We start from the raw sequence: 25,387 nt of genomic DNA, 5'->3' as shown, positions 1-25,387 counted from the left end.
GTTGTTCCTTATGAAATGAGTAAAGGGGAGAAGTGATGGAGTGTTTTTGGTGATAGCATGTCGAATGGTGGGGTTGGGTGGGGGGTTCTGTGTTTTACGATGGATGCTTTTGAACAGATCGAATAATATTTATTTCAATTATTTGATGAGTTTTTTTTTGGATTCTTATCTCGTTAGTGGCTATTATTATTCATGTGCTCTTCCAGACAGCTCAATGTTACTGCCACTTCATATATAAATGTAGGATCAATTAGGTGAATAGCCTAAAATTTGGAAGTATTTAAAATACAGCAAATTTTTTTTTTTTGGTGGCAAACGACAAAGCGAAGAATTTTTTTTTGACGAACGTGTATTTGATGAATGGGAAAACCAAAATCGTAACTATTGCTCAAGCGAACGGAAAAAAAAAACTTTTACTAAATCAAAACATGAACTATAAATGAGAAAGAAAATTTCCAAATCCAAAACCCCATGTATTTGTGGTATCATATACTCACCAAAATGATGTTGAGCGTAGGTAGCAGCTCCCTTTTCACCGAATTAACCCAAAAAGAGCTAGTATCCGAGACTATTCACCATATTAATTTGAACAAGTTTACTTTATTTACCTCAACAATCGATTTTAAGAAGTTGTTTAAATACATATCACAAGTTAAGGGTTTCCACATGATGGAGGTTAGAAATGGATTACAAACAATCTTTTTGGTATGACAAATATTGCTCCTTTGGTTATTTGTATCAAGGAAATCTGGTTCTCGAATTCTTTTTCTAAGTAATCATTTCTGCTCTCGTTTGTTGTACATAATATGCTTACAACATGTGACCTTATATTGTCTTGGAACAGAGGTGTGAATCTATCATGTGTTTTGTGTCGAGCACCCAAGAATTTAGTTTAATGCTAGCTTGAATTCTTAAAATCAAACCAGAGTTTAGTTGGGATTTCATTGCTTAGGTAGTTAACGCGCGGATTAATTTTATTGATATCTGCTTTCATGAATCCATGCGAATTTTCTATATGCCAATACTTTTATCTTACTGATAAAGATATTTTTCTTATTTTCTGCTTAATTTAGGAACAACAAACAAATCATTTTTTTATTGTCTTAACAAATTTTTAGTGTAACTTTTGGTCTTTGTAGATTTGACTCCTAAGTCATCTACATACCATTTGATCATGGCAGTATACACATCAATTATATTAAATGAGAAGTGAAAACGTCTCATATTCAATCTCAGCAAAATTTTACCATTGTACCATTAATGAAATTACCCTTGACGTTGAAATATTTTGCCCCTGGACGTAAAATTACCTATTTTTCGCATTAAAAATAAATCAAAAATCGGTTTAGAAATAATCTAATTGCATAAAAAGTTAATTGCACAAATAGAATTTGCTAATTTAATCCCTAAATTTCCCGGAAAACATCTTTTTTACAACTATGGTTCTGTTTTATACTACAAATTCTACAAATTTGATACAATTAATGGACTTAGATTGTAGATCGACGTTAATCTAAAAATTAATGGGCTTCTGCAGGGAAAAAAACCCGACGACAATACAATGATATCGTTTGTTTTCACCATAACGCAACAAAGAGGAAAAAAAAATAGGGTTTTATTTATAGGGTTTTACTTTTAGGGTTTTATTTTTTTCTCGGCTTTGTATCGTTTATCAGCATTGTTATTCCTTCATCGTAACATACGTATCTAAAATTCTAAATCCATCAACTTTTATATATATATATATATAGGTGTGACGAATCATAAGCCACAAGAGTTTTTCAAAGAAGAAGCTCAGTTAGCAGCAGCAGCTTCAATGGCGGATTCAACAATCTTACCAACGTTAGTAGACCCGCAGTCTCATTCTTAGAGTCACATCCCTAAGCTCGAAGATTTTCTCGGTGATTCTTCTTCGATGGTTCGTTACTCAGACAACAGTCAAACCGAAACACAAGACTCTTCCCTCACTAAAATCTACGATCCACGTCACAACCACAACCACAACCAAAACAGCTTCTACTCCGATCACCACGATTTCAAAACCATGGCCGGTTTTCAAACCGCTTTCTCTACAAACTCCGGTTCTAAGGTCGATGACTCTGCTTCAGTCGGAAGGACTCATCTCGCTGGAGAGTATTTGGGTCACGTTGTTGAATCTTCTTCCGGACCGGACCTAGGGTTTCACGATGGATCTAATAACACCAACACCACTGGCGGAGCTTTGTCACTTGCGGTTAACGTTAACAACAGTACTAATCAGCATCATAATGATAATGAGATTACTAATCATCATTACCATGGTGGTGGTGAGAGAAACAAAAACAACAACAACGAGAACAACGAGAAGCCAATCGTGGCTGTTGAAACATTGGATTGTTCTAACAAGAAGATCACTGATACGTTTGGACAAAGGACTTCGATTTACAGAGGTGTTTCTCGGTAAGTTCATTCTCTTATGCCAAGAAGAATCCAAGGCAGTTTTGTTGTGATTAAGGAATTAATTAATTAAACTATTTTGTGTTATTTGACCTTTGGTCAAAGACTTGAAGGTTATTATTACTATTAGTTTAAGTGCAAAAGTACTAATGTAATATTATTTGATTGATTGATATGCAGACATAGATGGACGGGAAGATATGAAGCTCATCTATGGGATAATAGTTGTAGGAGAGAAGGTCAGGCCAGGTAAGTTTCATTAAGATTGTACCTTTGTTCTTTTCACATTATAGTTAAATCGGGTTTTGTAGTGCAGAACTAGAAATGATGAGAGAAAGATTTGCGAAGCTATTGCTTGGTGAAGATATGTCGGGAAGCGGGAAAGGAGTTTGTACAGCTGTTACTGTCTCAAATTCCATAACCAATCTTTATGGTTCGTCTTCTTCTTCTCCTACTCCTCTCATGTATGCTCTGTTTTTGAAACAGAGTATTTATAGTGTAGCGTGTATCTGTTGTGTTGTTGCAGCGACTGTGTTTGGACAGAGTTTAAGGTTACAACCATTGAGTACAGAGAAGAAAGAGTTGTGGAAGCGAGAGATGGATTGTTTTCTGTCTATTTGAAGTCTATAAAAAAGTTCGTCTCTCTTTGGTTTTGGTACAATGAAACAGACTTTTTTTTGTTTATTAAATTCAGTTTCAGAGAAAACAAAATTATGCATAAACGTTGGTGTTATTTCCCCTTATAAGGCTCAAGTAAGTGCAATCCAAGAAAAGATTCATGAAACATGTAGAGGTGAGGCAGGTGGACTCTTCTCTGTGAGGGTTCGCACTGTGGATGTGTTTCAAGGTGGCGAAGAGGATATTATAATAGTTTCAACTGTTAGGTCCAACGGTGTTGGAAGGGTTGGATTCCTTGCAAACCGCCGAAGAGCAAATGTATTACTCACACGAGCAAGGTAATTTAGGCATATCTCATTTCTTTGGTTATTGCAAGTGAATGTGTCTATATTATTATTTGTGCTTTTCTATAGGTTTTGTTTATGGATACTTGGAAATGAGGAAACTTTGATGAATAGCAAATATGTGTGGAGGAATCTGGTAAAAGACGCAAAGGAACGTGGCTGTTTCCATAGTGCCGGAGAAGACGAGTCATTAGCGCAGGCTATTGCTTGTGCGAACATTGAGTTTAACCAGCTTGACAGGCCACTGAACAATTCAAAATGGAAGGTAATTATTTGATTTGTGTTCTTTTGGTTCATTCTCATTCTTTGAGACTTGACTTTACGCATGTGAAACAGCTTTGCTTCAGCGACGAGTGCAAGAAATATGTGGGAGAAATCAAGAACCCGGAGATTTACAGGAATATAAAGAATTTCTTATAAAGGATATCTCAAGGTTGGCTTAATGAAGAAGAGACGGAGAGAGACAATCTGGTTTCTTCCTTGCAGCTGTTAAAACAAAGCAAGATCGACAACATTCTAAGGCTCTCTTGGTACTAATGTTGAGGTAAGAAGTCAAAGATACGATTTCATCAAGACTATCTTGATTTTGACAACAGATCATACAGTAAAACCTCGGTATTTTGTTGTTTAAATTCTAGATAACAGAAACAAAGCTACGATCTGATATTCTCATGAGTCTTCCCGCTTTGAGAAAGCCCCATAACATGCTAATGGTAAGTAAAAGACTTGAATTAGACAGATTATATAACCAAGATTCAAGATTGCCAACATGATTGGTTTGGCTTTGTAGGAAATATTGGATAGTTTCACAGATAATGAGTTCTGGTACGTTGAAAGAGGAAGCTCATCTATGAACTCGAGTGGTGGTGGTAGAGATACAGGAACGTTTAGGAAAGTGGTGGTTCAACGGAAAGACGAGAAATTGTGGCTTCCGGTGCCATGTGTTCCTGCTGAAGGTTTATTGGAAGAAGAACGAAAGCATTTGCGTATCATACGCGATTGTGCCAGTCAGATATATAAAGCAGCATTGGCCATTAACGATTCTACTCTTAATGACATGAATATTCCTGATTCTTATCTCACCACTCTTCCAAAGGTATATATACACATATATGATTAGGGGAAATATAAAAAGATAACTATTATTGCGACTAATATAGAAAGTGTTGAAACCAAATTGGTGTTGTTGTGGACAGAGTGGGAAAGCAAGTGTAGGAGACGTGATATACAAGCACCTATGCACAGCTGAGAAGTTTTATCCTGACCAGCTTCTCAACATATTGAAGATCACATCGAAGCATGAGGCGCTTGAGCTGGCCGACAATATATTTTTAATTTGATTTCACTATTTCTTGAAACCAAGATTGCATTTTGAATTTTGAGTTTATTTGTTATCTCATGTAAGTGATATACATTAGATCGTAAAAACGGGGTTTGTTTGATGTTTATAAGTGGGTTTTGAGAAGTATATAGTAGTAGAGTGAAGTATAGTAGGACAAAGATTAACTTTAAGTCCCTAAACCAAATTATGTTTTACCACATTTTATCTTTTTATGTAATTTGTTATTAAGATTTTAATTGTATCGTTCTTTTTTTTTTTACCTCATTTGTATCGTTCTTTAAACCAACAAAAGCAATAGAAGAGCATGTAAACATTTTGGTTTCATATGTGCGTGAGTTACTTAGTCGTATATGCTTTATTATTTTCTTATGAGAAGTAGTAATTGATGATTTACGAAAAAAAAAAGTTATCAAAAATACCCATTATTTAATCTTATTTTTTGTTCATACGATACAGATGTAAATAAGCTTTCTGATTGAAAGTTCTTAAAGCTTTACCTTTTTCTTTTTTCTATTGTTATGTCTATATCTTTATATTAGGATTGAAAGAACTTTGGGTGCTGATTTTTATTTGTGAAGGGGAGCCAAAGTTTTTTTTAACTTGACAACAACGGCGGCGCAATATAGCATCAGAAAAGTGAAACCAGTGGAGAAAGCAAGTGAAACCAGTGGAAAAAGCCGAAGCTGAAGCAGAGAAAGAGGAGCTTGTATTGCAAGATACTTTTGCTCAAGAGACTGCTCTTTTGATTGAAGATCCCAACATGTAAGCAAATCTCTCTCCATTTAAAAATTTAACCTAATTAACTAGAGTGAGCTGCCTTTGCAAGTGTTTTAACGGTTGTTTTGATTCTTTAGGGTAAAGTACATTGAAGGCGAATTGGCTAAGAAGAGGGGGGGAAATTTTGATGATGCGGAGGAGGTTGAGAATGAGTTGAAGCAGAGTGGAAGATGAGTTATATAAAGATATGTGATCATCCTAAAGTAAGTTGCTTTACCTAATGTAACACAATGATTGTTTAGTGTTTTATGTGGTACATGGGATTATGAATATTGTTACTAAACATCTTCCTTCTCAGGTTAAGAAGCGTAGTTCGGAAGAGAGCTCGAGTGGACTACCGGAATAGCAAAAGTCCAACCCCCAATCGAGTATCGGAGTATGAATGTTGTTAAATACACTTTCTTTGATATGATGATAAACTTTTTGAGTGTTTTAATGACTAATGGTTTGTTTTCTAGGTGGATGGTATTCACACAAAAAACATGTGGGCAAAAAAAATGCAACATAATTCAATAAATTTTATGTTTTAGAGTACTTGCATCTAATGCCTATATCTTATCAATTACGATTGAAGATGTGTCAAAACAAATATGATTTGAGCATATGTTCTAGATTCAGTTAGAATATGTACGCGCAATACAATCTAAACACTATATAATAAGCAACCTTGGTCATGAGGTGAATGCTATACAACCTAAACACTAAAAGCAACTTGGTCATGAGATGATCTATTCTCTTAATCGACATACATTATCCCAAATCTTACATCAACGGTTTGTCTTCTTATAAGTTTTTTTTTGTCAATATGGAAATATAGATTGAGATGAGATCCAATTCTCTTTGGTGTGAATCGTGTGATGAAAACATATGATCACCATTAAACCAATGCATCTACTCTTAGTTCCATTTCTACTCATCCAAATATTAATTGTGTAACTAAATTATAGAGTATATCTTATCATCTAGACCAGTTCAGAAAGATATGATTTCAATAAACAGGTAAAAGAAGAAGAGCGAAACCATATTGCAATAACAAACTTGATTTATACTCAGTTAAGATGATAATCTTCACGATTCCACTACGTCGATCATATGTGAAATTATTTGTGTATATGCAAACCTAACATTTAATATGAATTACAAACCAAACTACGTCGATCAAATGGATGTGAAAGATAAAAGAAGACATGCGAGTGCCACTAATAGTTATGAAGTTGTTCTCATGCTGTTGAATGGCAGGTAAAAGATATTTACTCTACCTTTAGGACAGTTACATTTTAAAGTTATCACTGTTAAGATTTTTATTAATTTGATAAACATGTAGGAATGAGACTGTGAACTGTCGTGTCAAACACAACTACGCTTCTCAATTCATGTCTATATGGCAATCAAACGGGTGCCATCTCATATACAAATCCGAACCTGTGTTTTGTGTAATGCGGTTTATGAGGGTTGGAGAATATGAAGGTATGTAACATAAGCTTTTTATGATATAATCATCATAAGGTAATCAATAAATCCACCTAAAATTCTAAATATCCATTGGTGCACCATGTCTGGAAAAATACCTTGGACTCTTCCAAGATCTTCATAAAACCAGAGTTCGAAGGACTGGAGCATCACCAGGCTATGTAAGATGTAATTATGTATATAAAATCAAGTTCTGTATGATGTTAAAGTAAAATTTCTTAAAACACTTTATATTTTTACAGGTCTGAATTTGCTGGGTGTTATTACATAAACCATGTGATGAAGCAACAAGGTGAAAGCTCATGCACTCAAATGTAAAGAATGGGGTGTTGGCCGTTTAATTTCCTCTTTTTAAATGTCTCTAAAATTTAGTATGTTTGTATTAACCGCTACTTGAAATCCAACTTTGCATTAATCTCATCTTTATTTTGTAATTGAGATAGTACATTATAATATTGAATCTCAATATCTGTTTACTACAGTTTAGTTGTTTATTTTAAAGACTCAATTAATATTTTACATTGAGAGTATTATTTTTCTTTAGTAAGATAAATCTTTCTCTATATATGCAAATACAAAAACTTCTTGACAATCCAATAAACCATTATAAACTTTTTCAAAAGATAAAACACTATATTTAAATATGTCAATTATTACATATTTGTTCAGAAAAGTAATATATCATAAAGTAACAAAACTGTTCTTATTAAAATCTTAATACCGCGCTTTAAGCGCGGGTACCTCCCTAGTTGAATTTTAACTGACATGTGATTAGTGGGGAAAATAATTACCCATCTTGTATGATATGTCTGATAAGGAATTACGAAAATTGATGTGAACCCATGTTTGGGGGTTTGGACAATGTAAATCTCTAGATTACTGGTGGTTAGGTTATTAGTTATGTTTAAAGTATTTGTATTGCTTGTCAATCATTCTTTGTCCACAGCTCTTATACAATTTGAAAGCATAGTAAATGATTTTTTAATTAATCATTATATTCTTATAAATTATTTTAACGCTATATTAGATTAGGACTCGCGGTGTACCGCGAGGCAAAATTATTTATAATTAAAATATTAAAATTATAAATTGTATTTGTTGGTTAAATATGTTATAATTATATAATAATTGTTAAATAAACTATATAATACCGCAATATAGTTTATTTTTTATATAATATTTATTTAAATTTAATTAGATATGTCTATTATCTGATACTGACAGTGTTAACAAAATAATGAAATGATGTTTTACCCGTGTAACACCGAATTACTGATATTTTTTAATTTATATAAATATCGATAAAACTCGTCCTGCTATATAACCCCGTCCCGAGATATTTTAACTCACACTATATCATCTTAACTTTTGATATTTATTGTGTATCTACGGTATAATATTTATCATATTTAACTTTTTAAAAGTTTTAAATATTTTTCATATTTAACCTTTTAAAAATCTTTAAAATAAAGAACCGGAATAAACTAAATAAAAGTTTTTAAAGTTTGAATGCCTGATAAATCAATAGTCTACTCATTTGTATTCATAATCATTTTGACAATTGAGAATACCATTAATGTCGTAGTTATTGCAATGTAATTTTTCAGAAATTCATTTTCCGGAAATTTTGTCTAGATTATTAGTAAAAGAGTATATTTTTGCTGGTCCTATGAAATTTTGGACATCGTTTTGTCTACAATCTAAATAAATATTTAATGGAGGCCCTTAAATTATGAATTATCAAGAGGCCCATAAAATACTAAGAGGTCCATATAAAATTGCTAGAGGTCGATATAATTAATTGCATTAGTAGCATTAATTGCTAAAACTTTCCTTATTAGTATTTTTGAGCAAAAACTGCTGCAAAAATACTAGTATAGATGGGAATTAAATGCAATTAGTATCAATAACCTCCATAATTCTCTAAGTAATTAAACTAGTTTTATTCTAAATGCACCAATTTAGTTTTCAAAAAAACATTTACCCTATAATTATTATTTTATGTTAGAAGTGTGTACATAGCATGGACAAAATAAGGACTATAACTAATGTCAAATTACTAGATGAACCAATTATATCAATGTAGTCTCTTCAAGAACATTACTTACTAATAAAAGGAGTTGTTTGAGACTCTTCAAGCTATCCACATCAGTATTTTAAGCTTTTACATTATGTTGTTACATCATCTTTCATTTCTCCAAAATATTCTGCCACATCATTTAGGAGAGTTACTGCTTTGCAATAAACTTTTCATTACGGCCCTAACATATAGTATATTTTCCTAACTGCAATAATGCCAATAGACGTAATTCAATTATACAGCTTCATAATTAGGTGAGAGGTCAGACCCAAGGCTTTTTATCTTCTGATTTTTTCAACTCATTTCTTCTACCGATACATCTCTTGTATCTCTTCATATATATATATGGTTCTGCTTTTTTTAAGCATATTTTTCAATGCATGCACACACACACGTTTCTAATTTTCTCACATTATAGGAGGAGACAGATCTCTAGACATGGCTAATTTGAGATTTTTAAACTGCTCACTTGATCAAAGCATATTTTAACCACGTTTGCTGTTGTGGTGTATGTATTGAATTCTGAGTATTTTTGAACGATTCCAAGAAACAAAGTTACTTATGGTGAATGTTTCACTTGAAGACAAAATGAAGGAGATAAATACTCTCTCTCTACAGAAAAACCAGACTCCACATCAAAGGAAGTTTACAGTTAAAAGATCGGTTTCTTTTTTTTTGGCAAACGGTTTTTCATGTTGTATTGTTTCTTGGATCTCAATATTGTTTATTGGATTTTAATCAAGCCAAGGCCGGAGAAAAATGAATTGGTACTTTTTTACAGTCTGATATGTTAACTTAGTTTTTTTTTGCTATGTTTCCTTATAGTATAGAAAAGTTTGAGAAAGTGAGGATAATTGTAAGCTAATGTTTCTTTTGTTAACATTTTCTTTTTGTAGTTATAGAATTCCACAAATTCTTTAGTGTCTCTTCTTATAATATCTCTTTGTTGTTGACCCTGTAATAAAGCAATTGAGGAAAATCACGTGAAGGACCAAAGGTCAATCGACTGCTTTTTTTTTCTTTTTTTTTTTTTGTCATCTAGAATTTTATTTATAATTTGGTTTTATATCAAGAAAGGATACAACATAACCAAAAAAGAAAGTCAAAGCCAACGGATGAAGTAATGTCCTTGGAGTCAAAGCCCTATAGAAGAGAAATTAAAAACAAACAAACAAAGATTTTCAAACCATACAAAGAAGGACAAACTCTTATAATAAGAACAAAAACCAAAAGGCTAGAACCTTTGGAGATACACTAGACCTAAGAAAGCAAAAACGTTTTTTCTCCCAAAGCTCCTGTGAAAGAGATTTATCATGGGTGCCCACAGCCAACCCAAAGATAACATCTACCACCTCCTATCATGATAAGAGCTGATCTCTCGAAAACCCAAGAACTTCATAACCTAGCAAGCAAAATCACTAAGAGAAACTCAAATATACTTCTGGATGCGAAGACTATGTCTGATGCGCCAATTCACGTCTAGCTAGAATCCTTCAAAATGCCACCAATCTAAACAGATCTGGAAAGCAAGATAAGGAGCAAAGTCTAAGCCCTCGGTTATCACCAAAATCAAGAGCTAGGAAGGCGATAACAAGAGGCTGCTAACAACCACAGCAAACAACACCAAAGGAGAAGAGGACCTGGAAATTTAGAGAACTAAAACATCTACAAACATAAACTGAGCCTCTGCTTAAGAAGGGAATGAACCAAAAGCGAGCCGCTGGCTGATACGGTGAGACAAAGATTGAGAGGAAAGACAATGGCTGGACAAGAACCCACATCCACTCCACATGGCGTATTGAAGCAATGACAAGCACAAAACCGGCTCTGAGATCTGGGACAGGAAACAACAAACCACAATGACATTATTCTTCGAGCTATCCGTCGATCTAACTGATCCGGCATCATCATCTTTGCTGTAATCAGAAACCCTCACAGATAAAGGCCGCTCTAACCGCTTCCTCAAACACAAAGTCAAACACCGAAACAAACTAAATGGCTCCCCAAAGATGGTTGAAAGACCTGACAGGGTCACTCTTGACACAAACTAAGACAAAACAAACTAAGACGAAGCAAACTAGCCCTAGCATACCGTAAAAGAGAACCAGACCCGCAAGTCTGCTTACCAGATCACAAGACAGAACGAACCAACAGTCATAGATCCACAAAGAACACACTCCGTTTTCCAAGAGAAACCAAAGCTTTCTTCGGATTTCACAAGAGCAGAGGATCCGACAACACTACTGAAGTCGGAGTCCCAACATCGACTCTCTCTGGAGAAGCCTACCGCCGATCAAACTTACAATCAAAACTCTTCATCACCGAAACACTGGAGCTAGATAGATCGAGAGCAAAAACAAGAACGCTCGAAAGAAAAAAAGCTGGGGAGGCCAGATCCAGTGCTAGACAAGCCACCAAGATCCAACCTCGATATGAAATTTTTCTTCTTTGGCGGCTAAAAGTTGAGAGAGAAAGGGAACTAGGTTAAAAAAAAATTTGTTCAATCAACTGCTTTAATTTACAAATTTTATATCAACATATAGTATTTCATTTTATACTGAACTCTTTGGATCCTTTTCATGTTTTTCCCCCTTAGGATCCTTTTCATTTTTTCATGTCTTGTGTCATCTATCCAAACGTGTAGATCCTACTCGATAGTAAGCTTGGAAGTTAAAAATATTTGTTGACATGGGTTAACTTTTAGGGGTTGAAATTTATCAAGTTCAAAATTTAGTAACTAGATTCCTTTTTTCTTTAATCGTTAGCTATTAGAATATCTCTTATGTTCCCATAGTTGTGTATTTTTGGTGGTAGTTACATCAGATTGTAAACGTGGTTCATCTTCATTAGGTACAAAGAGGGGAAAAGTCAATATAAACAGAGTCCTTGCAAGTCAATATATAGTCCTTATAACATTCAGTTCCATAAGAGTAATTCGACTTTGACCACCAAAGAAGAGGATAAAAAAAGTTTTTAAACAATATACCGATAAGAAAGTACAACAGAAATTAAAAACTTATATTTGTAAATACCAGTTGCAATGAACAGAATACAAAATAAACTTAACAAAATGTTAGACATAGATCACATAATTTTAATTCATATACTAAAAAAAAATATTTAGAATTAAGTTACTTTAACTTTCAAATATTTCCCGGGGTTGTTCGGATTATCCCCTAGTCTCATAAAAACTAAAAAGATAGTTATATCAATGTCAAATTGATCTACAAACATACACTTTGAAAAAGAAAGAAAGACATAAGAAAATAATTATAAATCATTGCATTCTAAATATATATATATATAAGATTGTATTATGTTCAAGGACGATAAAAACCATTATACTTTTCAGAATTCTGATTATGATCTTCTCTTTGATTGAGAGTTGAAAGTTATCTATTATGAATTGTGTCCAAGCAAATCTACTTCACATTGTGTCCTAAACTTCAAATTTATCAATCATGCACCACATCACCAAGTCTTTTGAGTTTAAAAAAGGTTAGAGTGACATATAAAAGAGTAAGATTTATAGAAGTGAATTAAGATCCATTTTTCAAGGTTATTCTAAGTTGTATTTCAATAAATATTTAAGATGTTATAAATCTCCTATATATTAATAGAGAAGCATTCCTGTATAAAATGCTGATGTGTCGTCGCAAGAAAGCTCAAAACACATTTTAGCAAATAACTCTTGTTAATTAATATTAATTACATCTATGCCATTATAGATTTAAATCAAATTTTATTACATAATTAAAACTCTTTGTAACCCTTTAATTTGAATCTATATTATATTTCTTTAGAAAACAACAAATCAATTTATTTCTAAAACATAATAATTACTCATGATTTATCAAAATAAAGTCCATACAAATTTCTCCACTACGTTAAAATTTTTTTTTTACGTTCAATTGTTTCACGGGTGAAACATATTTTTACATAAAATAAACGCCAATTTAATAAAACTAAAAAAAAACTTTAGTTACATATTTTGTTTTACACAAACGAATCTTAGATCTTAAATACTAATTTACTCATAATAATTTTATATGAATCGATTTATTCGCATGTTCGGTGTTTTTTATTATTGGCATATATTATTTACTTTATAAATTAAAATTTATGTGATATTCCTAATTTTTATAAAATCTCAAATTATACAAAAATGAATTAATCAAAAAAATTTAAAAACTAATGAGTATTTTGGTAATTTTGTTTTGTAATTGTTCCAATATTATGATATACACTCAGTTTTTCCATAGTAATAATAGTAGGATTGCTTGCTCATTGGCCTTTTTACCAACAAGATGGGCCTTAGGTTTGTGGGACTTCGTAAATATTGTTGCAAGATTTTAGGATTGGATAATGGACGTAATAATCTTCATTCCATTAGTAATATTAGACCATGTGCAATGGTGTCTATTTGGGCCGTCTCCTGATATTTATCTTTTAAAAATAAATTAAAAAAGCCCAATAATGAAGAAATGTATCTTTAAATGGGATGTTTTTTGTCCGTCTACTTGGACACATGGAAACTGGTGATTGGGAGAAGATTTTGTGTAGGGTTAACACCAGTGTTCTAAAAGTCGGACTCGGTGGCCGTTTAAGCGGCATGGAGGCGGTGGGCGGTGGTTAACCGCCGCGATTTGGTCATAAGCGGAGAAAAATCAGCCTGAGAAATAAGTTTATAAAAGTCAATTTTTTTGTCAAGAATCCATAGATGGAAGGTAGATCTATGCTATTTGGGTTAAGATATGTGAAAAAATGATAGTAAACAAAAGAAAATCGAAAAAACAGAAGATAAAAAAACGCAGGAAACATGAATCGGCCATTAGGGTTGATAGGTGGAAGAAGATGATCTGGACGAAGTTACATATTTACCCTTTCGCTAAGGGGGAAAAAAACAAAAATTTGCATTTTGGAGGCTCGAACCGTGGTCCTCATGTATTGTTGTGACAACTTCACTACTATGCCACTAAATAATTTAGACACCAATGCTCATACTAAAAATAAGAACCTTTCAAAATAATACTATTAAATTTGGGGGACCAAAAACCAGGGGACACCAATGCCCATGCTCTTAGGGTTGGGTACGGGAAGGGTATTCTTGAATTTTTTGATATCTTTTACCCGACACGATTCTTATGGGCAATAGAAAAAAATTACTCGTACTCAATCCGTAACTAATAGATATCCAGAAAAACGAATATCCAGTAAAAATGGTTGAGTTTTTAGATATCCAACCTATACTCTTACCTGAAAAAACGAGTACCCGGTAAAAAAATATTTATAACCACAATATAATTTTATATTTCAAATATAAAGAATTCATAATTATGTGCAACATATAGTTTAAAAAACTATAAAATTTAAATTAAATGTTATGTGGCAAAACCATTTTTATCGGAAGACATGTAATTTCCTAACTATTTACATTCTCTTTACTTACATAACCATGGACCACATCACATTTTTTATTAGCATAATACAATATAACAATATCATAAGCAAATAAACAAATAATAATCACAATCATTCTAATTAAGAATAAAGCTAAATTGAACTTAGGCTTTAACTTTTATTTCAGAATATATATATATATATATATATATATATATATATATATATATATATAAATTATTAATAAATGAGAATACTACAAAATATTAACGGATATTTACGGGTCCGGTAACAAAACAGATAATGCAATAGGTAACGGGACAGCTATTAAAAATTAAATTAATATCTTATACTCGATTCTTACTCATAAGTAATATAATTATAATATATTTCACTCGATCCTAAAGCTGTGGATACCGTTTTCTGGATAGGTACGAGCCGAATAACGGGTCAAATACAGGTAACGGATCTTAGTGCCCAGGCCTAATTATTATGTAATATGTTTATGGTTTATGTCGGTGGCGCAGTTTCAGACTTAGTCGTGCACTATATTTCTAAAGAATTTTTACAGTAAACAAATAATTCAGAACGAATTATGTTCTCTTGTATATATCCTCTAATCTGTTGGATATGGGCTTTGCCCCTAACATTTACAGAAGCCCTGACAGAAGATTTAATGAAGTTTTGGACCTAAAGTCTTAGATCTAGCCCAACAGGTCGCAGAAGCAAAATCGTCATTTTGCCAGGAGACAGAATAAAAACTCTAGGTCAAGGCCCCACTATAAATACCTGATGTCATTGTCACGTCAGAAGATCCACCTTTTTGGTCAATTAGAGAGAGAAGAGCAATTATTTCGTATTAACTGTGCTTAGCTCCTTAATTGTCATTTTCTGTAAACCCTTCTGAAATTCTACGTTAAATAAAAGGACCAGATCCGATTCATCCCATTTATATTCTTATTATTCGTATTGTCGATTCCATACATCAACATAATCTAAAACGAATTATGTTGTATTTGTTTTTTGTTTTACTTGTTGCCTTTTCAAACTATTATATTTTAAATGTTTGTTAAAAACGAATATTCTTTGTTATTTTTATTTTTAGTAAAGAATTTAAGATACTCCAATGTTCTTGACAAGCAGTGCCGGCCTATCCATAAGGCAGCTAAAACATATGCTTTAGGCTACCGATTATAAACTAGTTTTGAAGGCCATGCATGTGAGAATAATGTAGTCTAGTGATTCCCTTTTTATGTTATATTATACAGTTTTACAGTTCGACTCCCCCTAGCCTCCTTCCCAGCTTTTTGTTTTTACAGTTACTAGGTAATATTCCGCGCATATGCGCGGGTTGTTGTATTACTTATGTTAATTTATTTTAGTTTATTTAATAATCATAAAATTATGAAAATTTTCTGAGAAAATTTTATTAATAAAGTTTTTTAAAAAGGTATTTCTGATGTTGGTATTGAAAAAGATGTATTTTTGAAATTCTCATTAAAAATACATATATAACAAACAAATTTTCTAAATGTCAATAATACACTTTAATTCAAATCATAAAAATTTACTATGATATTCAAAATTTACCTAAAACATTTAATAATTAAATTGCAAAATTATTTTTGAAGTATCAATTAAATATATTTCCTATAAAATCATATAAAATGCAATTAAAAATCCCAAATATTAATTTAATTTTTAATCTCTTTTATATTCACCTTAATTTAAGTTATATTGCTAGGTTATTCTATTGATTTCCTCTTTGTAGTAAAATTTTTCAATTGGGAATATCAGTTTGTTTTTTTATATAGAAAATCATTAAATTACAAAATTTTGATCGTGCAATCCTTCCTGATCGTGTAGCTGTTGGCGACGCTCCGGACAACCGCGAAGCTATGGACGCTACGCACGACATTCACCCCCTTCGATCATCCAAACGCGTGAAAATCAGTCAAGCCGCTCTCGACGAAGCTGTACAAAGGACCTTGGATCAGATGAGCGGTCAAGCAGCGCAGATAGAATCTTAAGGGCGAAGTGATCACGCAAGACATCAAAGGCGACAATATGAGCCTGGACATGAACAGAATGAAGACGCACTGGCGCCACACACTCCGCGAGCTGACCACAACGCTCCGCGAGCTGACCACAACGCTCCGCGAGCTGACCACAACGCCCCGAAAGCTAACCATAACGCCACTAACATTCCGCGAATTGAACACAACGCTAATGGTAGGCCCCGTCTCTCATCGATCATCGTTGGACCCAATAGCGAGCAGCCAAGGGTACGTTTCCAGACCAACCAGATGCTCGCGGATCAACATGTTGGGCCAAGTCATTCTGAGAATGCTGAAAATCGCACATTACGGCAAGAACTTCAGCAGATGCAAGCTCAGCTAAAGACGATCACAACTCAGATGCACCGAGCAACAAGTGTAGCACCAGAGCTAGAAACCGTACTGGTGGAAGCAAGACGCTCACCATTCACCGCAAGGGTCTCAGGATTTAGGGTTAAGCACAATCCGGACAACAGCGAGAACAGACTGATTCCATACGATGGAAAGGGAGACCCCACCATCTTCCTAAAGTCAATGACGATCCACATGAATTGGTCGTACTTTTCACCTGAGGAAGCAGACGCGGGAAGCTGTCAGATGTTCGTCGAAAGTCTTTCCGGCGAGGCACTCAATTGGTTCTCCAGGCTTGAGGCCAACTCGATCGATGGGTAAGAAGGATTAACAAGCGCATTCCTTCAGCATCACCAGTACTTCATGCGCACACCTGCGTCAAATGCTGACCTGTGGAGAATGTATCAGAAGCCTGGCGAGTCATTACGGGCTTTCATGGAAAGGTTTAAGGATGTCGTGTCCCGACTCGCTATAAGTGACGAATCCGCAATCGGTGCGTTAAAAAACGCGCTCGCCCGGGGTACCAGATTCAAGGACGACCTAATAATCCTGCCTGTCACAAACTTAGGCGAAGTACTTGCACGAGCCAATCGATACATCCTAGTCGAGGAAGACAGAGATAAGAAGAACCCCGATCAATCATGTACGATAGAAAAGGCATCTGAGAAGGTTCCAAGCTCAAAAGGCAAAGTCGTAGATGAGTACCACGAACCACGCCAACATTACAACAGGGATTATGCCTGTGGCGAGAAAGGAAGGAAAGCGACGATGTTCGCTATCGATGGAAAAGAACAGCAGAATAAGTCTTGGAACAAGTGGCACCGCGAATCCGATAACCCTGGCTTCAAAAGCAAATGCCCGTACTGCAAGTTCCACAGATTCAACGGACACTCAACCGAAGAATGCAAAATGCTTCAAATGCTGCTTCTGAATAAGTACAAGAAAGGTGACGTTGATGTAGAACGAGAGCGGAGAAAAGTTGTCACACACAAAAACAACCAGTATTGCCTGGGAGACGAGCAGCAGCACGACAGACAGCGTGAAGAGGAAGCTGCAGCACAAAATGACCGAGCACGGGAAATCGCTCGCTTACCCCCTCCCCCAAAACGGAATCACGACGCGGAAGAGCACGATGAACCATTAGCTCCTCGCTGAAGGATCAACATGATCATGGGTGGCTTGTCAACATGCCGCGATTCTGTTCGGTATATCCAAGCCTACTGCCGTGAAGCAGAAACAAAGCGCAACATGCCTTCCCACAGCAACATGTTAAAGACATCCTCCGCTCCAATTATGTTTACTGAAGAAGACGCGCGCAACGTAAGTCCAAACAATGACCCACTTGTCGTAGAAATGGTGATTGGGGAAAGCTTGGTGACGCGAATTCTTATTGACACCGGGAGCTCGGTCAACGTAATATTCAAGGATGTACTGATCCAGATGGAGATTGATCTGCGCAACACGGTATACAAAACGCAGCCTCTGACAGGATTCGATGGCGATACATCCATGACTGTTGGAACCATCACACTTCCAATCTACGTCGGCGGCAGGTTGCAATGCTTTAACTTCCCAATTGTGGACAAACCCATCGTCTACAATGTCATTCTTGGAACACCATGGCTTCACAAGATGCGCGCTGTTGCCTCTACTTACCATCAATGTGTCAAGTTTCCAAACGCATACGGAATTTACACATTGCGCGGAGACCACCTGATGGCTCGGACCTGTTTCATCATTGAGAAGAAGATGCGGAATGCAAGGGCTTTCGTAATTGCTGAATCAACTCCACCGCGAGATCCACGCACACCTCCCCCGAAAGAGTCTGTAATCCAATTCAACATCGATCTGTCCGATCCCAAGCGCTGCGTTAGAATAGGTGCCGAGTTACCAGTCGCACTGAGAGACGAACTCGTACAATTCTTGCGCAAGAATGCAACCACCTTCGCCTGGACGATAGACCATATGACAGGAATCGACCCTAGCATTACCACCCATGAGCTCAACGTTGACCCGACTTACAAGCCCGTCAAGCAAAAGCGTCAAAAGCTTGGAGTAGAACGCACAACCACAGTAAACGACGAGGTACGGAAACTACTTGATGCGGGATCCATCACGGAGGTTCGCTATCCAGATTGGCTGAGTAACCCGGTCGTTGTTAAAAAGAAGAATGGTACATGGAGAGTCTGCGTCAACTTCACAGACCTCAAGAAAGCTTGTCCGAAAGACAGTTTTCCTCTTCCGCGCATTGATCAGCTCGTCGAAGCAACAGCTGGAAATGAATTGTTATCTTTCATGGATGCATTCTCGGGCTACAGTCAGATAATGATGCTAAAGGACGACCATGAGAAGACTGCATTCATTACCGAACATATCAGCGACTGGTGAACCGGATGTGCGCAAGTCAACTTGGAAGAACAATGGAAGTATACATTGATGATATGCTCGTCAAATCAGCTAAGGCGCAGATCATGTCGCACACCTGAAGTAATGTTTCGAGATATTCAACAAGTACAGCATGAAGCTGAATCCGGTGAAATGCATATTTTGGGTTACTTCCGGAGAATTTTTGGGATACCTCGTTATGAAGCGCGGCATAGAAGCGAATCCAAAACAGATCTCGGCAATCATCAACCTCCCGTCTCCAAGGAACACACATGAAGTACAGCGACTTACTGGGCGAATTGCCACACTGAACTGTTTCATCTCTCGTTCAACAGACATGTGTTTGCCGTTCTATCAGCTCCTCCGCAGAAATAAACGCTTTGAGTGGGATGAGAAATGCGAGCTAGCATTCACTCAATTGAAGGATTACTTATCGTCTCCGCCAGTCCTGGCCAAACCCGAGCAAGGAGAAACTTTGTATCTCTACATCACCATTTCCTGTTCAGCTGTAAGTGGTGTGCTTGTCAGAGAAGATCGTGGAGAGCAACATCCAATGTTCTATGTGAGCAAAACTCTCGTTGGCATAGAACTTCGGTACCCGACTCTTGAGAAGCTCGCATATGCGGTCGTTATTTCAACTCGCAAGCTTCACCCCTACTTTCAATCCCACACTGTTGAAGTCCTGACGAACCAGCCTCCTCGAACAATCCTTCACAGTCCAAGCCAATCAGGACGCCTCGCAAAATGGGAGTTGAGTTAAGCGAATACGACATTGAGTACAAGAACCGCACCTGCACAAAGTCACAAGTTCTCGCAGATTTTCTCGTTGAACTCTCTCCCGAACTCGAAGCTGACACCCCTCCACCTGAGATATGGTCACTACATGTAGACGGCGCTTCATCAAAGACGGGCTCAGGGGCAGGAGTACGCCTAACCTCGCCAACAGGTGAAATCTTGGAGCAGTCATTCCGCCTCGCTTTCTCTGCCACAAACAACGATGCTGAGTATGAAGCGTTAATTGCTGGATTACGCCTTGCACACGGAATCGGAGTCAAAAAGATCCAAGCGTTAATCGCTGCGATTCTCAACTGGTCACACACCAGTTCAGTGGAGATTATGCAGCAAGACACGCGCGCATGGGTGCCTCTCTCAAAGTTGTTCGCGACCTTTCCCAACAGTTCGAGTTCTTTGAGCTCGTCAAGATTCCACGCAGCGACAATGCTCCAGCAGATGCACTTGCAACGCTTGCTTCTACATCCGATCCCGACCTCCGCCGAGTAATTCCTGTAGAGAGCATTGATCAACCGAGTATCAATGCCAAGCTTTTTGAAGTTTCCCCTTCAACGGAAACGTCAGCAAATCCGAGCAACGTCTTAGCAATCGCCTTAGCAGTCACAAGCTCAACCCCAACAGCTGCGAATTCAACCACTCTAGTTACGCCCGTACCAGCACCCGATGCCTCCTCACGAGACGACTGGCAAACTGAGATTATAGCATTTATCACGGATGGAGTTATGCCAAAAGACAAGTGGGAAGCAAGGCGTCTTCGCGTTAAAAGCGCACACTACACGATGTTGGACGACAGCTTGTTTCGTTGGGATGCAAACGGCGCTCTTCTCATCTGCGTCATTACAAAGGATGTCAACGATATCATGCGAGAGGTTCACGAAGGCGCGGGAGGAAACCATTCAGGCGGCCGCGCTTTAGCACTTCAAATCCGCCGCAATGAACATTTCTGGCCGACCATGGTTGCCGATTGTACTGCATTCACAAGCAAGTGCGAAAAATGTCAGCGTCATGCACCCTTCATCCATTCCCGACCGAACTCATGCGTACAACGTCACCACCCTATCCATTCATGCGATGGGCGATGGATATTGTCGGTCCGCTAACACCATCTCGCCAAAAGAAGTACCTCCTAATCATGACGGACTATTTCACGAAGTGGGTTGAAGCAGAGTCATACGCCTCGCTCGAAGCCAACGAAGTTCAGAATTTTGTCTGGAAAAACATCATATGCAGGCATGGACTCCCATACGAAATTGTATGCGACAACGGGCCCCTATTCATCTCACTCCAATTTGAAGGATTCTGCGCCGGCTGGCGGATACGCCTTAGCAAGTCAACTCCACGATACCCGCAAGGCAACGGACAAGCAGAGGCAACCAACAAGACAATTCTCACTGGAATCAAAAAACGCCTTGACGAAAAGAAGGGACTCTGGGCAGATGAGCTCGACGGCGTTCTATGGTCTCACCGAACCTCACCACAGACATCCACGGGACGAACACCATTCTCGCTCGCATACGGCATGGAGGCTCTCACACCAGCTGAAGTCGGGATCCCGACGCTTCAACGCTCTATGCTAGTCCACGATCCGGAGTTGAACAATAAGATGTTGTGCGACATACTACTTTTCCTCGAAGAAGAAAGCGACCAGGCACTATTGCGCATTCAGAACTACCAGCAAGCAGCGGCAAAATTTTACAACAAAAAAGTTAAGTCTCGTTACTTTGCCGAAGGAGATCTCGTCCTCCGCAAAGTCTACGAAAACACTGTCGAGAAGAACGCTGGAAAGCTTGGCGCACATTGGGAAGGTCTCTACTTAGTCTCAAAGATTGTCAAGCCAGGAGTCCATCAACTACTCAAAATGAACGGCACGCCAGTCCCGCGATCCTGGAACTGTGCCAACCGTAAGCGCTACTACCATTAGTCCAACAAGAATGAGCACGTCTGCCACCAAAAAAAAAAGAAAAAAAAACCAGCTCGTCACCGAGCATTCTTATGTAATACGAACTACGAATGGTTTGATCCCTCTCGAGGGTACGTAGGTAGCCTTTCACGAGGTGCAACTATAATATCAATAAAAAAATAAAATTTTCGAGCAAATCCTTCGTTTTCACGCTCCGCATGAATGTGATGGTGAAATAATCCATACTTTACTCCGGTAAAGAATAAAAGCCGAGTCCATACTCGCAAGCGCTCTGCATGGGTGCCGTGGTGAAATAATCCACGTCCTTACTTTGTTAAGGACATATAAGCCGAGCCCAGACTCGCAAAGCTAGCAGGGCGCAGAGTGAATAAGGCGAAGACCCCGACTCGCACACTCTCGCGACCCCTGCAGCACCTACAGGGTAAGCTGATCACGACTGAACACACCTAACTAGTACGACAAGTCCGTCTTGTCTACTCTCGCTGTTACGGGAATAACATATTCAGGATAAGCAAGGAGACGTCCTGTACCGCAAAATATGCCCCACAACGATAAAAGATAAATCCAAAGCAAATTCATCATAATGAAGTAAACGAAAGATAGGCAATAATCAACAATTGCGCAAGAAGAAGCAAATAGCCAGGTTCATAAAGCAAAGCAACTAGGTTCACAAATATCTGAAAAGAAAGGTACAGAGACAATCGGCAATCGAGTTTGCAATAACAAAAGGAGAAACAAAAAAAAACAAGAACAAGCAACAATACGAGGACATATCACTCGTTTGCGAAATCATCAGCACCTCCACCAGTAGCTCCCGTGAATGGCTCAAGATCATCGTCATGAAGCGGCACCAGCAGCAAGACGCGCCATCCTATCAGCGGGAATTGCGACACCCCTCTTGATCAGCATCAAGACATTCTTTAGTCCCCGTCACCTGGCTAAGAGTGAGGAAATGAGGTTGTTTCTCACGTGATGCAATCACGTGCGTCCTCAAACGATCGATGCGCCCTAATCACGACAGCGGCCTTGGCGCGCTCCTGCTCTCTGCGCTCACCCCTCGCTTTCCTAAGTCCCTCCGATTCGGAAGTGAGCTTTCGCTGGGATTGTTTGAGTGAATCTGTGAGCTCCTTCACCATCGCTGCATTTTCCTTGTTCGACCGATCAGCCTGAACAAACGCATCCTGAGTAAACCCAGCCTCCCTCCCAGCAGTACGCACCTTGTCCTCGTAGTCACCAGTGAGACGGTTCATCCAGCTCATCGCCTAAGGAAACAAGCAAAATAATCCGATTACAACTAAGTAAAGTCCATATTAAGGCAAGCTGAAGGATTGGATACAAACCTGAAACTGTCGATGAACGGCTTCCTCGTACGTAGTTGGACAAGCCAAATAACCAGGAGCAGGAAGCGGAACAAAATCACCGTGAATCTTGCTAGCAAGGTCGGCGCAAGCTCGTGATTCGCCTGTAATCGCCTAGTCTTTCACATCGTAGCGGAAGGAAAAGGAGTAGTCAACTCCCGCACGACCATCCTCCGCGAAATGATCAACTCTCCCACGACATCCTCCGCGTGATGAGGATGCCTAGAGCTCCCTCCAGCATCACTCCGAGGACTCGAGCGTGATGATCTCTTTCGGGAATGATCACCACCAGCTGATGAAGCACTCCTACGAGACCCCGTGGAAGGCTTCTTCGCAGCACGAGCAGCAGCAACATCGGCAGAACGAGACCTACGATCGGGTTCACCCTCGAGAACATGCATCTCGCTATCCTCGCACTCCACAACAACGATCTGCACGCCGGTATCGGTGTTTGGCACAACAACCTCGGTCGTAACAGCTGGCTCCTCATCAGCATCGAACAAGTCAGCATAGCATGGTATCTTGCAGTCTCCCATTTGCAATCGAGTCTGCGAACCTACAAGATAGGTAGACGCCTTAGACACGAAAGAAAGTACGTCACAAAGATGACGACAAGCCAACAAAGCTTACAAGTCTTGAAATGTGAAAGAACTTCCGGCCACCGCAAAGTTGCACCCTCAATAAAAGAAGAAGCTTTATCAACGATGCCAAAGTCGCACGCTGCAAAAGCTGGAGGAGTGCCTGCAAATACAAAACAAAAACGGTAAGCAAACACAATCGAAAATCACGTAATACAAACCCAACCCAACCACGGCTACCGGGAGTCAGGTTCCAAGCATGAGGACAAGCCGTTAACGGATCTTCAACTGAAATCTTGTTTATTTCCACGAAGAAGAACCGTCTCCGCCAGCCATGGATGTTACTTTTCTGGCCGCGCGTAATTGTGAGACATGGCATGCAGCGAGCAGTGCAAGGGCCCGTACGGTCGTGCGTGAACTGCTAACAAGCTCGAAGTGGTCACAGCTGATCGAAATTCACCTCGAGGCACAAGTTATTGCAAGTCCCACCGTGTTCTGAATTGAAGAAATTGACAGCTGCGAGAACGCGATCCCCCGTCTTGCACAATAGCTTGTTAGAAACTCCGGAATCGGAAACCAAAGGCCGCACTCGGTGAAGAAATCCTCGTATAAGCAAAGGTAGCCCTTGGGACAGCTCCACAGACGCTCATCGATGCTCAGCAGCGCAAGCTGCAAGTTGTGCGGCATTTGAAGGACGTTGAACAAGACAGCTACAGAATGTCTATCACTTAGAGTGGGTCCATCTTAGGAGAAGCATTCGCCATCACCTGTCCGGGGAACTGGCCTAGCGGCTCTGTCGCAATCTCTGCGACGTCTGGAAGTCCCATCTCTAGCATCAAGGCCGGGGACCAGCGATCTAGGAGCATGCTCCGAACAATTAAGCTATTCGTACGGGAGAACTTTCCCGCGGTGCTGACCTGGAGGAAGGGGAATCAGACTAAGGTCTCGGTTACCCGTAGGGAACATTACTTCAAGCTCTCAAACTTCCTCTTCCGTCAAATCTGCCAGATCAGTCACGACGGGTCCCACCAGGAAGAACAGCCCATTCCAGTTTCGTCGAAACCTCTTTCAAGCGCACGATAATGATCATCTTCAAACTCCTCCGGAACATCACCAAAAACATCATCTCCCGAAGCCATGGCGCGAGACCTGTCAAAACCAACCAAGCAACTGGTCAGTACGGGAGTAAAGACATCTTGAAACCACCACAAAATCCGGATAGAACGATCACACCCGAATGAACCACGTACTGCATACTGCGCATCACGAACTGCACGCTGCGCACCGCGTATTGCATTCTGCACACTGCACAAAGTCACGTGTCTTACAAACTGCCTTCTCTTGCAAACAAGCCATCTCACAAAGTTTTCGTAGAAAAAAGCCTTGATTCCGCGCCCTCAATCTCACCAATTGGCCGAACATCGAACTGAGCACATAGCCGAACTAAGCACGTCATTAGCTTGGAAGTTCTTGACCTC

General features: G+C 38.4%; 4 protein-coding genes across 9 annotated transcripts; 3 read left to right on the top strand and 1 right to left on the bottom strand.

Annotated features, from left to right (window-relative positions):
• The first annotated feature begins 1,765 nt into the window (after positions 1-1,765).
• Positions 1,766-5,064, top strand: LOC104748703 (rop guanine nucleotide exchange factor 4-like). 6 transcript variants are annotated; one of them, XM_087487644.1, is made up of 10 exons: positions 1,766-2,439; positions 2,617-2,685; positions 2,753-2,869; positions 2,963-3,091; positions 3,184-3,392; positions 3,468-3,663; positions 3,735-3,942; positions 4,037-4,111; positions 4,189-4,494; positions 4,595-5,064. In XM_087487644.1, exons 8-10 carry the CDS (start codon positions 4,070-4,072, stop codon positions 4,736-4,738), a joined length of 492 nt encoding a protein of 163 aa, XP_087343770.1. In that variant the 5' UTR covers positions 1,766-2,439; positions 2,617-2,685; positions 2,753-2,869; positions 2,963-3,091; positions 3,184-3,392; positions 3,468-3,663; positions 3,735-3,942; positions 4,037-4,069; the 3' UTR covers positions 4,739-5,064. The 6 variants fall into 6 exon arrangements, 4 of the variants coding, with proteins under 4 accessions (XP_087343770.1, XP_087343771.1, XP_087343769.1 ...); XM_087487645.1 differs by having other exon boundaries at positions 1,768-2,439; positions 2,617-2,869; positions 2,963-3,070; XM_019236891.2 differs by having other exon boundaries at positions 1,773-2,439; positions 2,617-2,869.
• A 12,981-nt stretch (positions 5,065-18,045) lies between these two features.
• LOC147927106 (uncharacterized) lies at positions 18,046-19,263 on the top strand. Its single transcript, XM_087487305.1, has one exon. It carries the CDS (start codon positions 18,046-18,048, stop codon positions 19,261-19,263), a length of 1,218 nt encoding a protein of 405 aa, XP_087343431.1.
• A 130-nt stretch (positions 19,264-19,393) lies between these two features.
• On the top strand, positions 19,394-21,152 carry LOC147927105 (uncharacterized). Its single transcript, XM_087487304.1, has 3 exons — positions 19,394-19,854; positions 19,941-20,327; positions 20,369-21,152. Exons 1-3 carry the CDS (start codon positions 19,394-19,396, stop codon positions 21,150-21,152), a joined length of 1,632 nt encoding a protein of 543 aa, XP_087343430.1.
• Positions 21,153-22,746: 1,594 nt separating this feature from the next.
• On the bottom strand, positions 22,747-24,288 carry LOC147927104 (uncharacterized). Its single transcript, XM_087487303.1, has 6 exons — positions 24,120-24,288; positions 23,962-24,072; positions 23,499-23,887; positions 23,314-23,445; positions 22,956-23,235; positions 22,747-22,844 (listed from the first exon to the last, which is right to left on the bottom strand). Exons 1-6 carry the CDS (start codon positions 24,286-24,288, stop codon positions 22,747-22,749), a joined length of 1,179 nt encoding a protein of 392 aa, XP_087343429.1.
• Between the last annotated feature and the right edge of the window lie 1,099 nt (positions 24,289-25,387).

This window comes from Camelina sativa, chromosome 15 (assembly GCF_030686135.1).
Source record: "Camelina sativa cultivar CO46 ecotype springtype chromosome 15, ASM3068613v1".
In the NCBI taxonomy this organism is placed as follows: domain Eukaryota; kingdom Viridiplantae; phylum Streptophyta; class Magnoliopsida; order Brassicales; family Brassicaceae; genus Camelina; species Camelina sativa.
Note: the sequence above shows the minus strand (reverse complement) of the source record. Positions and strands in the feature narration are given on the sequence as shown.

Coding starts and splice junctions, on each gene's coding strand:
- LOC104748703 (XM_087487643.1), top strand. CDS start 2,187: ATGGATCTAATAACACCAACACCACTGGCGGAGCTTTGTCACTTGCGG. Junction 2,686..2,752: donor AGGAGAGAAGGTCAGGCCAG/GTAAGTTTCATT, acceptor TTTGTAGTGCAG/AACTAGAAATGATGAGAGAA. Junction 2,870..2,962: donor TTCCATAACCAATCTTTATG/GTTCGTCTTCTT, acceptor GTGTTGTTGCAG/CGACTGTGTTTGGACAGAGT.
- LOC147927106 (XM_087487305.1), top strand. CDS start 18,046: ATGGGTGGCTTGTCAACATGCCGCGATTCTGTTCGGTATATCCAAGCC.
- LOC147927104 (XM_087487303.1), bottom strand. CDS start 24,288: ATGCCATGTCTCACAATTACGCGCGGCCAGAAAAGTAACATCCATGGC. Junction 23,888..23,961: donor TCTTTCACATTTCAAGACTT/GTAAGCTTTGTT, acceptor CCTATCTTGTAG/GTTCGCAGACTCGATTGCAA. Junction 22,845..22,955: donor TCGATCGTTTGAGGACGCAC/GTGATTGCATCA, acceptor TCCCGCTGATAG/GATGGCGCGTCTTGCTGCTG.
- LOC147927105 (XM_087487304.1), top strand. CDS start 19,394: ATGAAGCTGAATCCGGTGAAATGCATATTTTGGGTTACTTCCGGAGAA. Junction 19,855..19,940: donor CTCGTTGGCATAGAACTTCG/GTACCCGACTCT, acceptor ACACTGTTGAAG/TCCTGACGAACCAGCCTCCT. Junction 20,328..20,368: donor GGAGTCAAAAAGATCCAAGC/GTTAATCGCTGC, acceptor ACACCAGTTCAG/TGGAGATTATGCAGCAAGAC.